Source organism: Xiphophorus hellerii, chromosome 20 (genome assembly GCF_003331165.1).
Source record: "Xiphophorus hellerii strain 12219 chromosome 20, Xiphophorus_hellerii-4.1, whole genome shotgun sequence".
Lineage (NCBI taxonomy): Eukaryota > Metazoa > Chordata > Actinopteri > Cyprinodontiformes > Poeciliidae > Xiphophorus > Xiphophorus hellerii.
In genome coordinates this window covers 4,482,671-4,498,132 of record NC_045691.1, presented here as the reverse complement: position 1 = coordinate 4,498,132, position 15,462 = coordinate 4,482,671, and the positions used below count along the sequence as shown (strand labels likewise).

At 44.1% G+C, this 15,462-nt stretch overlaps 1 protein-coding gene across 1 annotated transcript; it reads left to right on the top strand.

Annotated features, from left to right (window-relative positions):
- Positions 1-436: 436 nt before the first annotated feature.
- LOC116711129 (transcriptional regulator Myc-2-like) lies at positions 437-4,365 on the top strand. The gene is made up of 3 exons (XM_032550512.1): positions 437-669; positions 1,446-2,004; positions 3,295-4,365. Exons 2-3 carry the CDS (start codon positions 1,461-1,463, stop codon positions 3,816-3,818), a joined length of 1,068 nt encoding a protein of 355 aa, XP_032406403.1. The 5' UTR covers positions 437-669; positions 1,446-1,460; the 3' UTR covers positions 3,819-4,365.
- The last annotated feature ends 11,097 nt before the right edge of the window (positions 4,366-15,462 follow it).

Below are 15,462 nucleotides of genomic sequence, written 5' to 3'. Positions count from 1 at the left end.
ATCTTCTTTATTATAAAAACCCAGTTTAGAATAACTTTTCTTCTTTGCCTGTCTCAATATGGCGGCGGCTCTGCCGTACAGGTTCTGATGGTCGCACGCAGGATGGACTGTAAGTTAGCGAGCCGCTTTTTCACAGCTTCGCCCCACGTGTTCACTTTTTGCCGCCACGACTTTCTCAGAAACCGAGTGACCCATATATCCCTCCGCGGTAGTTCCGCTTCACGGCCGTTTTTACGCACTTTGCGCTAAATGTCGGCTTCTGCGCCTGGACTTTATCCGCAAAGGGGGCCGCTGCGGTTATTAAGGCGGCACTTTGGCTCACCACTAGCAGCTTTTTTGCTGTTTTGTGAGTTTTCGCGGGTTTTTCGTTCGTGGCGGAAGGATACCGTAGCGGCGGTACATATATCCGTTTTCCAGCCACACCCACAGTGTTGTGCTGCTGCAGCGTAGGAGGAGACGTGGGCCCTCTGTGGGACACGCAGGACACACAGGACCGGACACTCGCGGATTTCCACACAATGCTGCCGTGTTCCAACTTTCATTTTACACGCAGAAAGTTTCATTTAAGCAGAAACATTTAAGAGCACGACCACTCCGCGTGGATTTTATTGGATAATTTCAGTTTTCCCCTTTTTCTTCATTGAGAATTCCTCCTTTTAACTGCCGACGGTAAGATTCTGCATGCGTCTTTAATTCAGTTTCTGTGAGTTTTCAAGCACGCAGCATGCCGTGCATGTGACGCGTGGCTGCGTGGCTGCACGCTCCCGGACTGTGAAAGCCGGTTTCACGTGTGGCTCCGCAGCGGCGCGTCAGCGTTTAAATGCCCCGCTGCTGATGGCTTCATTCACAAAGACCTTTTAAAGGGAAACTAATATTTACATGACTCCTCTTGACGTCAACACAACCAGTTGTTGTTGTTATTATTTATTTTTATTTTATTTTATTTTTTTTAAAGAAAAAGTTGCAGAAAATAGTTTTTATGTTTTTGCTCCGCTGTAAAAACTAAAGTTGAGCAAAAGCAGTTTTTCGGTTATTGTTGGGTAGAAAATGGAGTGTATTAGTTGTGCCGGGCAGCTTTAACTGCCCACGCTGCTGCTTTGTTCCCCGCTGGTTCCGACCCAGCGGGAAGCCCACTCCACGCTCAGGACCAGTAGAACTGGTTTGGGTCCGCTGGGTTCGGTCTCACTGAACCGGAACCGTCAGTCTCTTGTTTTTGTTTTTTCTGGTTTTGTTGGTTTAAAGTTTCGGGGGAAGAAAACCAAAGTTTTTGCCTCAACTGTTCTGTGACGTCATGGTGCGTAGAGAGGGGGGCGCTGGGAGTAAAGGGGCGTGGCCAGCGTGATGTAAACAGGTATAAGAAGCGCAGATGGCCCAGGGGGGTTTCAGTAGGAGACAGCGGCTGAACTTTAACTAGGCCGGCTCTATTTTCTGGATTTTCTTCTCAGGCTTCTGGACCCAAGATGTTGACCAGTTTGTCTCCGGACTGGCTGAACTCGGAGCCGTTCATGTTTGAGGACGTGCAGAGCCTGATGGAGATGGACTACCCCACCTCGCCGCCGTACTACCCCCCCACTCCGCCGCGCTCCCCCCCTTTGAAACCGGGCCAGGCCAAGCCGCTGTCCAAGGAGGACCAGCTCAGCTTCATGTCCGACATCCTGCTGGAGGACCAGGACCTCCAGCTGCTCAACTGGACCTGCGACCTGTTCGGCTCCGCCGAGCGCGACGGCGACCCCCGGACGCCCCCAGACGAGGCGGCCGACGACGCCCTGTGGCGCTGCATTTCGGAGAAGCTGGATGAGAAGCTGTCGGTGCTGGGCTCCAGCCCACTGCTGTCCGCCATCGACACCAGCATCTTCGAGGACCTGGTGGGCTCCACGCTGGACTGCCACGACCTGATGGCCGCCGCGCCGGAGCAGCGCCAGGCGCCGGACCAGGTGGCCCCAGAGGTCACGTCAGACTACGGCTCGGCCGGTGGGGAGACCTCCACGTCTTCTAGCGACTCCGGTGAGTCCGGCCGACTTCCTGTCTGACCTGGCTGCCAGTTGCACACGTTACACTGCAAAAACACAAAATACAACCAAGGATTCCTGTCTGCACTGAAAAAACACACACCGTCGCACCAAGGACTTCAGTGTAGTTTCTAAAGCTTCGCCTGAAATAAACTAACCTTAAAGTAACTTTTCTGCAAGACACAGGAGCTTCTTTAATGTCATTTATTCTTGAATGATGATTAAAATATTTTTTTCACTCAGAAATCTACCCCAAGTTATAAGTGTAAAAATCTGGCAGTTTATTTAAAACTTGAAGGATTATTTACCTAAAACATATCTTGCTGTCATTACACTTTAAATAAGACAAAACTAAGATATATTTGGACAAGAAACTAAACAAAAAATACTTTCAGATTTTGTTCCTGCAGAAATCATTAGCAGCTGAAAGGAGGCTGGTTGCTCACTGCAGCAGGTTAAAATAATTTTGGATTCAGTGGTTCTACCCGACTTTACAACTTATTGAAGGAGGATGACTTTATTCCATATCAGAATAAGATCTAGCTGCTCTTTCTAAATGAATATCTCAGCCACAGTCAGCTTTGTTATAACATGCCTGACCCACAGGGGGCAGTGCAGCGGTCAGCCAATCGGATTGCTTCAAAACAACCATGACTTCCTGTTGGGAATTAAACATGGCGCCAGAAGGTCAATTAAACTATTTTAGTAACCGATGAATTAACTGGAACATACAGACTCAATAAAGACTAATTGCTGAAAAAATGTTTTCAGAAAAGTAACTAAGCCAAAACTACAAAAAGTACACGTTTTGCATTTAATATAAAAAAAACTAACTTGTCTAATTCTGATTTAGCCAAAACTCAGAGGCAGTTTTATTTTCACCGGGTTCAAATTCAAAGCAACACTACGACCTTATTGCATTTTAGGAAATTAAATGTTTTTCCTTTTTGAAAAAGGAACTTACTTATTTGCATCTTTATGTGCATCTCATAAAAAAGACTTAAATAAAAAATCTGTGTGCCAATATTTTAAGATTGGGAAAATAATCAATCAATAAATAAACTTTATTGCAGCTGCAATAAAGTTGAGCAACAAGTTGTCTGTTGGGAGTTAAAGAGTAAATGCTGCTGCATTATTTATTGACCCTAAATCTCCATAAACAAGTTTTTGTTTTTAATATCCACTTTGATCAGTTTTTATTTTTTTTGTTTTTCTGAAACTTTTATGAAATGTTAGCCAACGGCGTTTGGTGCTAACGTTTGTCCTCCGCTCCGTTTCCCCACAGAAGAAGAAATCGACGTGGAGTCGCTGGAGTCCGTGGGCTCGTCCAGCCCGTCGCCCGCAGCGCCGGCCGCCCGCCGCCTCAACCCGGAGGAGGAGCAGCGCGCCATCCAGCTGCAGCACAACTACGCCGCTCCGCGCCCCGCCTCGCCGCCGCCGTCCGCCCACAAGCGTTGGCGAGGCGCCGACAGCTCGTCGCGGACGCATCACGCCACCGGCAGCTCCAGCTCGCCCTCTTCCTCCTCTTCTTCCAGAAGCTCGTCGGAGGACGAGGAGGAGCGGCGGCGGACTCACAATGTCATGGAGCGGCAGCGGCGCAACGAGCTGAAGAACTGCTTCCTGCGCCTGCGGGACAAGGTGCCGGAACTTTCGCACAACGACAAGGCGTCCAAGGTGGTGATCCTGAAGAAGGCGCGGGACTGCATCTACGGCCTGGAGGTCGAGAGCCTGCGGCTGCGGTCGCGCAGGGACCGGCTGCGCGCCAAGCAGGAGGAGCTGAAGGCCCGGCTGGAGCAGCTGCGCAGATAATGCAGCGGGCCGGAGGGGGGCTGCAGCGCCGCAGACTGAGACGCACACAGACAGAACCGTCTCTGCTGTCTTTTCCCCCTCCGGACGCCAAACTGGAGCTCGGTCTTCCCAGTGAAACTTGATTGTTTCAGGATGTCTTGCGGCGCCCCAGTCGGGCCGGTTCCAGGAGAAACCCAGTGAATCAAACTCAACATTTGTGTTAAAGCGACGAACCGGACGGCCGGTTTCCCCTGTATGATGGAAAAGACGTTTTCTACGCAGAGGTCCTCCTCGTCAGGTTTAAGGAAGGCTTCAGCAGGTTCTAGTTGGTTGGTTCTGAAGATCCAGTTAATTTAAAACTAGTTGCCTTCTGTGTGTCATGAACTGTTCGGTTAAAAGGAATGTTCAGCTGCAGCGGCGGGTGTTAACCAGAAGGCAGGGATTTGAGTTTATTTTTGTTCCTCTACATATACGTTCACACACCTACCTCCACCTGCCTGCAGTTAGGTCTTTCCTTTTATTGTATATATTTGTAAACGTTTTTTATTGAAAATAAATTATTTTGGTAGTTTGTTTTGAATATTTGGAGACAAAGCACCTTCTTCAAAATGAAAATAAAATGAAATATCAGATTTGAAAACTTTGTGTTTGTCTTTTTGACTTGCTGAATGTATAAAGTGTCTTTATAACCAACCCAGAACTAACTTAATTATATATATATATATTTGAGCACTTTAATATCTGGTGTAAATACCCTTTTGTGTTCCACATTGGAGAAGTTCAGACGAGCATCAACACATTCGGAGTCGAAGTATTAATATAAACATTTTAATACTGTACAGTAATGGGAAAAATTACAAAGTACTGTACATTTATCAAAATGGCATCCTCCAAAGGAATGAGCAGTTCAGTTGGATACCTTTTTAAAAAAATTATTAGCTATTTATAGCTAACGCATATTAGCTATAATCAGTGATGGCATGGTTTGAAAAAGTAACTAACTGGATTACTGATTACTCATTGAAAAAGTAACAGACTACTTTATTTGGAAAGTAACTAAGTTACATTAAAAGTAACTTTTAGTTACTTTCAGCAGCTGCTAACAACGACGCTTCGCCTCCTGTGAAAATCACATTGATCTTTGCCAAAACTTAACTGTTATTTTATAAAGTAACATCAACAATGTGTCTCCACTGATAATGTTGAACTGAAGGGGAGATTGTTTACTGGTTACAACAGTACAAAAAAACGTGAGTAATTTGAGTTTGTTTCTGTGTTTCTATTGTCTGGAAAACTATAAATAGGATTTTAGGCCCCCCTTCCCCCTGCCCCAGCCTCCAGGTTCTGCGTTACGGCCCTGTGTTTGCTGTCGCAGCGCAGCGCTCCTCCTGCGGCTCCACAACTCAGCTGGCTGCACAGATTTGTGACACTTATCTTCATATTAATAATTATAATGCCGTTTAGTTGCACAACTTTACGGACTCGTTCATTCGTGGCCGTTTTCACGTTTATTGCGCTGTTCATATTAGTCTCCATGTTTGCAGTTTTCTGTAGCGCAACGCGAAGCTCGACGTCATTCAGAGGTAATATTTTAACTTGACATTAACAAAGACACAGCGGGACGGATCATCCGGGAAATGATGGACAGGGAGAGCCTGACTAAAACTAACTGGATGTCAGACTAATGTCTGCTTATTTCCAAACCCAAATAAGTAACTTCACTGGCTATAATGTGTATTATAACTATAATGTTATATATATATATACATATATATATATATATATATATATATATATATATATATATATATATATATATATTTATAATATATATATATATAATACACATTATTATAGCTATAATGTGTATTATAACTATAATACACATTATAGTTTATAGCTATAGTTAGTTCTGTCTTATTTCAAGAGTATTTACATATTTACACTAAAAACTAGACAAAAAATACTTGATACAATTGTGTGTTTTTGCAGTGAACAGGCTGCGTTCTTGTTTGTCATTGGGCAATGTGTCACACGCTGCGATACTGGGTCAAGATAACCGCCATGTTTAAGACCGGACCGGATCACTCTGAACAGGAAGATCTGAGATTATCAGAGTCATCCTGATAATCTCTCCTGGAGGGGAAAGCAAGACGAAAATTGGAATAAAAATCTGGATGTATGAACTAGGCCAGGAGTTGCAAAAGTGTGGCTCAGGTGCCACTTATCGCTCCTCTCCACTCCTAGGTAATAGAAATGTGCAAACGTTCTCCTGGGTTCAAAGTGTGAGGAATCCGTTCTGTAAATGAATCTTTATCTACTCAGGAAGATATTGGTTGTTCAGAGGAGCCTGGAGCTGCTGCTGCATATCTGCATCAGTGTCCACAGTCCAGCCAACACACCCGACTCAGGTAATCAGGTCGTTTGCGAAAACCTGTGTGCATGAGACAGTATTTCATTTCATCCAGGTGTTTTCTTCAGATTAAATCAGTTTGAGCGAACAAAAAAGCTGGAAGTCAGATCGTTTCATGTTTGTTCTTTAAAGTTACTGCACCTTTAAAAGTGCGTCAGGTGTGTGTTTACAGGTGTGTAGGTCAAGGTGAGTGGCTGTGGGATGTGACGCGAGTCGAGTTACAGATAAAACTCAGATTAAGATTTTTTTATGAAAGGTGAGGCAGAGGATGAAGGTTTGCTACCAAGAACTGTCCACAACGTTCAGTCTGTTCTTTTCATCTAGCTGCACTGTAAAAACACAAAACCTTATCAAGTATTTTTGTTTAGTTTCTAGTGCATATATCTTGTTAAACTTAAAATAAGACAAAACTAAGTAACTCAAAAGTAACTTTTCAGAAAGATAAAGGAGCTTGATTTCAGCAAATACTTCTTGAGTATTGATAAAAAGAACCAGACCAACTGACAGATGTTCTTTTTACTCACTATAAAACATTTTTCCATGTTCATCTCACTGAACAGGTCAAGTTGTGACCAAAACCAAACAAACTTTGCAAGAAGTTCATAGAAGTTAGATTAAATACGTTGATCACAACTGAAATCTTTGTGAAAGCTGATCAGTCTAAGTTCTTGTGATTCTGATTGATTTCCATTCAGTCCACATGCTGACAAATCAGGAGACGGTCGACCAACAGAAGCTCATTTTGGGGCTTTGCAGTGACTTTTTTTTTTTTGACAAAATGTGACCTGTTTCCAATCTTTTCATGACAGTCTGGACAGCCCAGGTCGGATTCTTTCCAATGCGACCCATATCCGATACGTATCCGATTCAAATGCGACCTGACGTCCAGGTCGCATTTTCCGAACTGAAGGTCACTGATACTCAACAAACCTCACTATTCTGCGCCCTGATACGAGCAAGCGGGAAGAAAAACAACCCCAACTCTAACCCTACCGTTTTATGGCGGTTGGCAGAACACTGAGAACGCTGACGTTATTCCGCCCTCTACTGGGCAATCGGGACACTTTCAGGTCGTTTGCCCGTTCACGCTGCAGAACAGGCCCAGGTCGCATTTATTTGGAAGTGTGAACGACCACGGCAAAAAAATCCGATTTGACAAAAAATCAGAATTGGTTCACTTCAGGCTGCAGTGTGAAAGCATTGTCCAGTCCGCCTTAACCAGACTCCAATCCGCCTTAACTCGACTCCGGATCGTCTGTCTAGTCAAAGTCCGGTTTGGTTGGTGAGTTGTAGATGTTAATCAACCTCTGACCTCTGGTCCTCCAAACCTCGGTCTGGGTTCGGCTGAACTGAACTCTGGTTCAGTTTGAATGTGAACACCAAGCGGACCGGAGACCGCTCCAAAAGCAGGAAGTGGGCTACAGCACAGGACATTCTGGGTAAATACAACCAAAGCTAACGTGCTAGCCTAGCGCTAGCAGCAGAAATGGCTCCTGGTCTTCAGCCAAAGACTAAAGAGAAATCCTCCAACACTAAAATCTGACGCCTCCATCTTGTTTCCATCTGGTGAAGAAGGAAGTTGCTCTCAGTGTCTCCAGAGGTTTTTGTGTCGTTTCCTTCAGTGGTTCTTGGTGCAGCGCCCCCACAGGCCAGGAGGGGAACAGGTTGGTTTGACTCAGACAACCACAGCAGCTGGAGGTGGAGCAGATGATGGAGTTCTGGTTCTTGTAGAACCGGGTCGACGGACCATCAGGAGGAAAATTCAGAAGTATGAATCCAGTGATTCTTGTCTAGATTATGAAAAATGTCACCGTAAAGTAAGGCGTTCCTATTCTTATGATGAAGTGGCTTTCTGGTGCAGACATTGATTTTCCCCAGAAATCACATTCATTTCAAATGTATTTGGGTCAGAGAGAAGACATAAAACAATGTTATAATTAAAATAAACTTGTTTTTTTCAGAGAAATAAAAATGTTTTCCATTTCAGACGTTATTATGTAAACTTGAGCCAGGAGACGTTGGCAGCATGTAAACGGTGAAATGTGTGTAAAAGTGTTTTTGGTCAGTCTGCTCCGGGTTCGCCTGCTGACTAACTGTTTGTAGAGAAACTTTATCTGTGGATTAACTTTCCTTTCGTTCCCTGCGGCAGCGTACAGCTGCTGCTCTCCACAAAAGAAGAAAACCTTTTCCAGCAGCCCGGTTAAATATCTGATATTGTTACATCAGGGTGGAGCGCTGTGCAGCACGCCAACTTAAACACCAGAGCGTGGGCGTCATACAGTAGCCGACTGTTTGGCTGAGCGACCCAGATAGTCTGACTCACTCGTTCTGATCCACCACATCACACGGGACACAAGAGACGGAAAGACGAGAGATAAACTAAAGGAGAGGAGAACGGAGACAAAATGAGAGAAACAGAAGATTTGAATTTTCTTTGTTTTCCCAAAGGGGAAATAATGAGAGGCTTCAAAAACGCCTCTTGCAGGCGTTTTGGCTTGCAGGCCACAATAAAACAGAAATACGTCATGACTTCAGCCCGGCTCGGTCTGATCTCATTCACCTGAAATCTGCAACAGAACCTTCACAGAAACAGAATCCGCTCAGAACCAGGAACTTTGAGTTTTTTGATTTTTAGTCTGTCACTCGCTGCGTTTCTGTTGTGAGATAAACTTTGATATTCTGCTAATGTCAAATAAGCACAATTTCATATTTGTGGCATTAAATAAAATGTATTAAAATCTAATGTGAATGAGTTTGTATGTGCAGGAAGTCGTTAAAAATCAGGCCGTCACGCTCCGGCTGTTGGTCACATGAGGCCAAAGGCGTTTCCATGGCAATTTAATGACATCACCTGGTGGGGCGGGGTCACCTGGACAGGTCGCCAGTCAGGACACACACACACACACACACACACACACACACACACCCCCACACACACACACACACACACACCTTTAATGACCAGGTAACCCAGCAGCTTTGGTTCGGAGGCAGGAAGTCGGAGAACCCAGAGAGAACATGCAGCGACTCTCAGTCTTTAGTTTGATTCTCTGATTCAAACTGCAAAAACAACAAATCTTAATCTGAAGTCAGTAATTCCTTAATACAGATTTAAAAAGTTCTAGTTTCACTGTCAGATTATTTCACTTGTAGCCAGATAATCTGCCAGTGAACTAGTTATTTATTTTTTAAATCAATATTAAACGATTATTTACTGGAAACAAGCTGCTAAATGTTGCTGCAGAAACTATCAGGATTGTTTCTCTGGAAACTCTGGGTAGGATTTGTGTTTTTACAGTGCAGAGGGTCGGAACCGCCTGCCTGTGTCAGAATGCGGGCCGCAGCTGCTCCCGTTCATCTTCCTCATCATCCTCATCATCCTCTGTTCTCCTGCATGTGGAATCGAGCATCATGACTCAGCAGCCGGTTAGCCGGCGGTTCCCTCATCTGGAGGCCGTTACCGGATCCGATGGCGTCCCCCGAGGCGGACGGTGTGCGTTTCCTGTCTGCGTCACGGCCTGCTGCCGTTACATCAGAGCGGAGGAGCAGCTGACCCGGGTCAGGCGGGTCGGCTGGACCGGAGCGCCAGGAAACAGTGAGTCAGGATCTGGCTCCGGTTTCTGTAGCTCCGGGTTTTATCAAACACTGAAATGAAAGTAGAAAAATAGAAGAAATGTGACGTTATTTAACAGTTTTTAAGTATGGAAACTGTCCACAACCACAAACACACAGGAAGGTCAGCCTGTCTGGATGCTAATCAGGTAAAGAAGACAGGAAGTGATGTAAATCTGGGAGGAGCAAAGTGCAGACTGCCCCTTTAATCCAAATTCACCTGGATAGCAAGAAAAGCTCTTTATTTCAATCAATAACTGAAGTAAAGTATTGATCAGTGATGGATCTCTGATCCGTCTTTCTGACGCAGCGCGCCGTATGGCGGGGGGGAAGTTATGACGATTCCAAGGGCCCCTGACCCACAAGGGGCCCCTCCACTATTTATTTATGTTTTTTAGCGCTAAGACCCTCCTCCTGGTTCTGATTGGTCGTTTTGGTCGGACGTTGCTTTACTTTAGCCAGCAATAGCAGTTCAGGTGGAGGAGATTGATTGTTTTCACAGATTATCTGTCTCATAACAAACTGTGATGACATGGTGACAGCTTTAACAAATATGGAGAAAACATATTTTTTATTAAAGTTATAAACTGCAGCTTGAATAAAATGCAACTACATAGCATTTTTGAGACGTCTGGATTGCTTTTTTAATATTTTGCATGTTGCCTGTGACTGTTGCTGGTGGAGAGAAACATTTCAGTATCTAAAACTGATAGAAAAAAATTAAAGTAACCTACTTGCAAACTGAATGTGGATTGTTGGATATTAAATTCATGAGGATTAAATATTGTGCTAGTTATCAGTATTGGAACAAAGAAAGCAAGGCTTTAAAATTGTGAATCGGACGGATGGATGGAAGTTGCTTACAAATCAGTTTTGTCTCATTTTAAGTGTAATAAAATATTTGCAGTAGAAGGTAAATATTTGGTAAGATTTAGTGTTTCTGCAGTGTAAAATGAAATCTTTACTACTATTTCCTAAAGTTTCGCCGTACTGTAGCGACACATGATGTTCTGTTTCCAGACAAAATCTGGAAAAGTGTTTAAACAGAACCTGGAGATTTCAGGCAGAAAAGACAGAAAGTTGATCTAGACCAGAATCAGCGACACATCTGGAGATCCGGGGCCTCAGGTGTAAAAGAGGTCGCAGTTTTCACACTAAAATTTAGGAAAGTGCGGCGCAAAAGAAACTCTGGATGTAGAAAGCCGTGCGCGCGCACGTGGCTGTGCACGGCTTTCTACAGAGCAGCTGCTGGTCCGCCTGTCGCCTCCATAAATACATATTAATGTAAATTAGTATAAATACCTGGAAGTCTGCCGCCACGTGAAGCCGTAACCATGGCGACGACCTTGTTTGTAGCAGAATAAGTGTCTATGATAATAACTATATATTTTATTTCAACTCTGCGTTCAGGGCACATAAGGTCAGAAATAAAACTATTACATTTTAAAGGACAAAAGTCCAAATAAATCCTAAAGATCTGCAGAGCAGATGCTGTTGGAGCAGCAGAGCGTTCAGCCGGGATTTAAATGTTTATTCTGAATCCAGGAATCATGAGCAGAAGTTACATTTACAGAGTAGAGATGATTTCTGTCCATATTCACAAAGCGGGCGGCTCCACTGGAGGACCGCTGCAGCTGGACCGGTACCGGTACCTGCTTTAAGTTCTGCTCAGAGCTCCAGGATGATCAGTCTGGATGAATCTAAACGCTCATAAACCAGCAGATCAATCTGATCTCTGATCAATGGCTCCATGTTCTCCATCAGAGCCAAAGCTCCTCAGGTAGCGGCTCACCTTGATGCAGCTACTGATATACCTGTGATTGTCTCCACACCTGATCACCTTCAATAATCAAACTGTTTGATCAGCCCTGGTTTCTCTTTAGTGAGAATAAATAGATGCATTCAGACGATGCGTTTCATCTTTATGAGACGCAAACTGAGCAACATGATTATTTACATTGGACTGAGGTTTTCACATCCTTTATTTCTATTTTCTTTATTTTGTGTTGGGTTAATGTCTGAGGATAAATCGGTTCAGTTTCATCGTTTAAACACTAAAATATTGAAATCATAAAATCATGGGGTTTGATGCTTCCTGGTCTAAATAACTGAATCAGGTTTCAGTGGATTTATGTGAGTTTTGACTCTTTGTAGTTTATTATTGTCCACAGATAAAGTTTGTGTGGCTGCTGCACATTTTCACTGCAGGGAAAAAGTTTGTGTATATTTACGCAAACTTTGACGCAAAGTTCATTTTCATACAGGCTGATTTGTGCGTAAAATATGGCGCCGCACATTTTTTGTGCGTACTCAGCTTTAGACATGAAGCTCCAGACAATCAGACGCAGCGCTGCTGTTGCAGGTCAGGCTGCAGCAGCTGGTTTCTCTGCAGCAGGAGGTCGTGGGGGTCATGCAGATGAGGGGAGGTCCCTGTCTTTGTGTCGCCCTGACTGGAAAAACAAATGCAGTCATGAGAAATCCCCTGCAACATCTGACTTGATGCTTCAACGGTTCGAATGAAGAAGTGGCGCTGGGCAGGAAGAGCTGCTGTAGGTCGCAGCGAGGCGGCAACACTTTTAGTCACGAGGACTTTCTGAATGTCAAAAGGAGATTTAAGATTGATCTGATGACTGAAACTCATTTTACACTCTGAGTACTGATCTTCATGCAGCTTCATTCTGTAAACCATGAATGACTCAGAAAGCCTCACTGCTGCTGCAGACGCCATTTATGGGCCAACAGCTGCAGGAGCATTTCATGGAGTCCGTCAGCTTCACGCAGCCCAGATGAAACCAATAATCCAGGAGGAGACGATTCATCCGGTTGGATTTTAACTCCTGATCTACTCGATCCTGTTCCTCTGACTGTTTCTGGTTGGGAACGTCGAGAAACTTTGTCTAAGCCCCTATTGGACGACTTTTCCTGACCTGAATTAGCAGGTTTGAAACAACCAATGAGGAGATTTTCCTTCTCAGGAGAACAAACACAAACACTCGTTATCTAACTGCTCAGCACTTTTCTAACCTGCCTTTCTTATTTCTTTATCTTGTAAATAAATCGTTTGTACATACTCATGCATGCTTACTGTCCCTTCAATCCTTTATTTCCTCTATTTATACTGTTAGCTGCTAGCCGTTAGCTGCTAGCCGTTAGTGCTTGAAACCAAAGTCAAATTCCTGACTCAGCAGGTCCGTCTTCTGATTAATTAATCTTTCAAAGATTCAACTTTTCTAACCTGTCATGCTTTGTAGAACAGTTTAAATGGACCATGGCCTAAACAAAACATGTTCATGATATGTTTACATTAAATCATTCTTACATCATCAGATTCCAGTCAGATCAGTTCTGCCTGGTGGACTGTTTTAGGGTCTCTGTCACTTTAATGCCACGCCCCCAGCAAATGTTCACACTCACACCTGGAAATGCAAACAGATGCACAAATACATTGAAAAGCATTAGTGGTGCCTCCTGCACAACCAAGTAGAATGCTGGGTTCTGGTTGGCCTAAAACAAAACTCTTTTTCAGCAGCCATTGTACAGCAGGAAAACAGGCTGACCAGACGCTGGAGCTCAGCTGGGGTTGCTGGGCGACGGACTGGGCTCTGATTGGGTGAAAACAATTGAAAACGACTCGTTTTCCAGAAACTAAAGAAAATGAACCTGTTGCCAGAAATCAGCTGGGAGTTTTTTAAGTTCTTGGTTTGTTTTTAGAAGCAGCAGAAATCCAAACATGTACAAAATGTGAATTTTCACCATCGCACCTTGAATGGGAGGAGCTGCTGCTGCTTCAGTTTCTGTTTCTCCGTTTGAAGTGAAGCGAGAAAAAGCCGCTCAATCCTGGTTAAAAATTAAACGGATTTTTCTGTTAATCTGCTGGAAGAAATATAAACCTGTTCATAATTTAGAATATTACAGAATAACAAAGGTTTAATTAATTATGATAATTTTCCACTTACAGATAATGAAAACATGACATTAAAAATGTTACATCAGATCATAAAAACCAATTATAAAACAGTTTAATATCTGCTTAATAGTTCTTTCATCAGGCCGCATTTTCTAATTTATTAGAGCTGAACATGAAACAAAATCCCACAGGCTGACTCCACCTCTGCCATACTTATGGCCAGAGTCCATGCTAACGGGAAACACACACCTGAAGGTCGGCTCGCCGCGTTTCTCTCTCTCTCTGTGTGTGTGTGTGTGTGTTTCTGCGCCTGACAGCCCGGTGATTTCCAGCTGAAGATGTTTGGATCGGAGCAACATTTGGCAAAAAGGAGGCAGAATAAAATCATCTTCTGTTGCTGTTCTGGTTAATTAATCCTGAAATTATTCATATTAAAATAATCTCTTAATCTGGCCAACACGTTTCTGCTGACTGGAAGGATTTTACTGCTGCGCTGCTTAAAAAAGGATTTCTGCTCCAATTGTTAAGAAGGTTCTAAAATAAATATAATAAAAGATGAATAATTAATTTCAGAATTGATTAAATCGTTTTATCGCCTCACTTCCTGTCAGAAACAAACTTCCTTTTTGAATTGCACAGTTTTTAATCTATAAAAGATCCTGATACAGTTTCCACAGGTTCATCTTCATCCTCCTCCTCTTCATCACTCAGTCTGAGGAGTGAATTAATCTCCATGGCAACCAGATTGTCATTCCTGCTGCTTCCTCTCAGACCAGACCCAGCCATCAGAATTATATTTAATTAAGTCGAAACTTAATTAAATATTTTTCATTTTTGTCTTTTCCTCATTCAGTCACAGAGTATTCAGAAATTTTACTAGTAGCAGTTTTTATGAAAATATTACTCAAGCAAAATGTACAGTGCAGTGAAATTACTCCTAAAGGTGTATTTTTTCAAAAGTTACTTAAAGTAACTTAAGTATTGTAAAAAATTTACATTTTGCATAATTTTGTTCTTCCATTTTGTGTCTCTGCTTCTAAAAACCAAAAGAGCTGAAAACCATCCGGCCGTGACGTCAAAACGGACGGCACTGTGCTGTTACCTAGCAACCCAATGAAGCCCAGCCCGTTACCTAGCAACCCAATGAAGCCCAGCCCGTCACCTAGCAGTTGTGCAGGAGGTTCCACTTCTGCTTTTCAATATAATTGCACATCATTTACGTGGCCATCATTAGTTGGGGGCGTGGCCAGCTGTGATTGGGGGCGTGGCCAGATGCAGCTTATTGGATTTAAAGTGACAGTGGCCCTAATGATGGATAAAAACATTGGACTTGGTGTTCCCTCGCCCGGACGCGGGTCACCGGGGCCCCACTCTGGAGCCAGGCCTGGAGGGGGGGCACGATGGCGAGCGTCTGGTGGCCGGGCTTTTACCCATGGAGCCCGGCCGGGCTCAGCCCGAAGAGGAAACATGGGCCCCCCCTCCCATGGGCCCACCACCCGTGGGAGGGGCCAAAGGGGTCTGGTGCAGTGTGGGATGGGTGGCAGCAGAGGGAGGGGACCCTGGCGGTCCGATCCTCGGTTGCAGAAACTGGCTCTTGGGACGTGGAATGTCACCTCTCTGGTGGGGAAGGAGCCGGAGCTAGTGCGTGAAGTCGAGAGGTTCCGGCTAGAAATAGTCGGTCTCACCTCGACGCACGGCTCTGGTTCTGGAACCAGTCTCCTTGAGAGGGGCTG

Coding starts and splice junctions, on each gene's coding strand:
- LOC116711129 (XM_032550512.1), top strand. CDS start 1,461: ATGTTGACCAGTTTGTCTCCGGACTGGCTGAACTCGGAGCCGTTCATG. Junction 2,005..3,294: donor CACGTCTTCTAGCGACTCCG/GTGAGTCCGGCC, acceptor GTTTCCCCACAG/AAGAAGAAATCGACGTGGAG.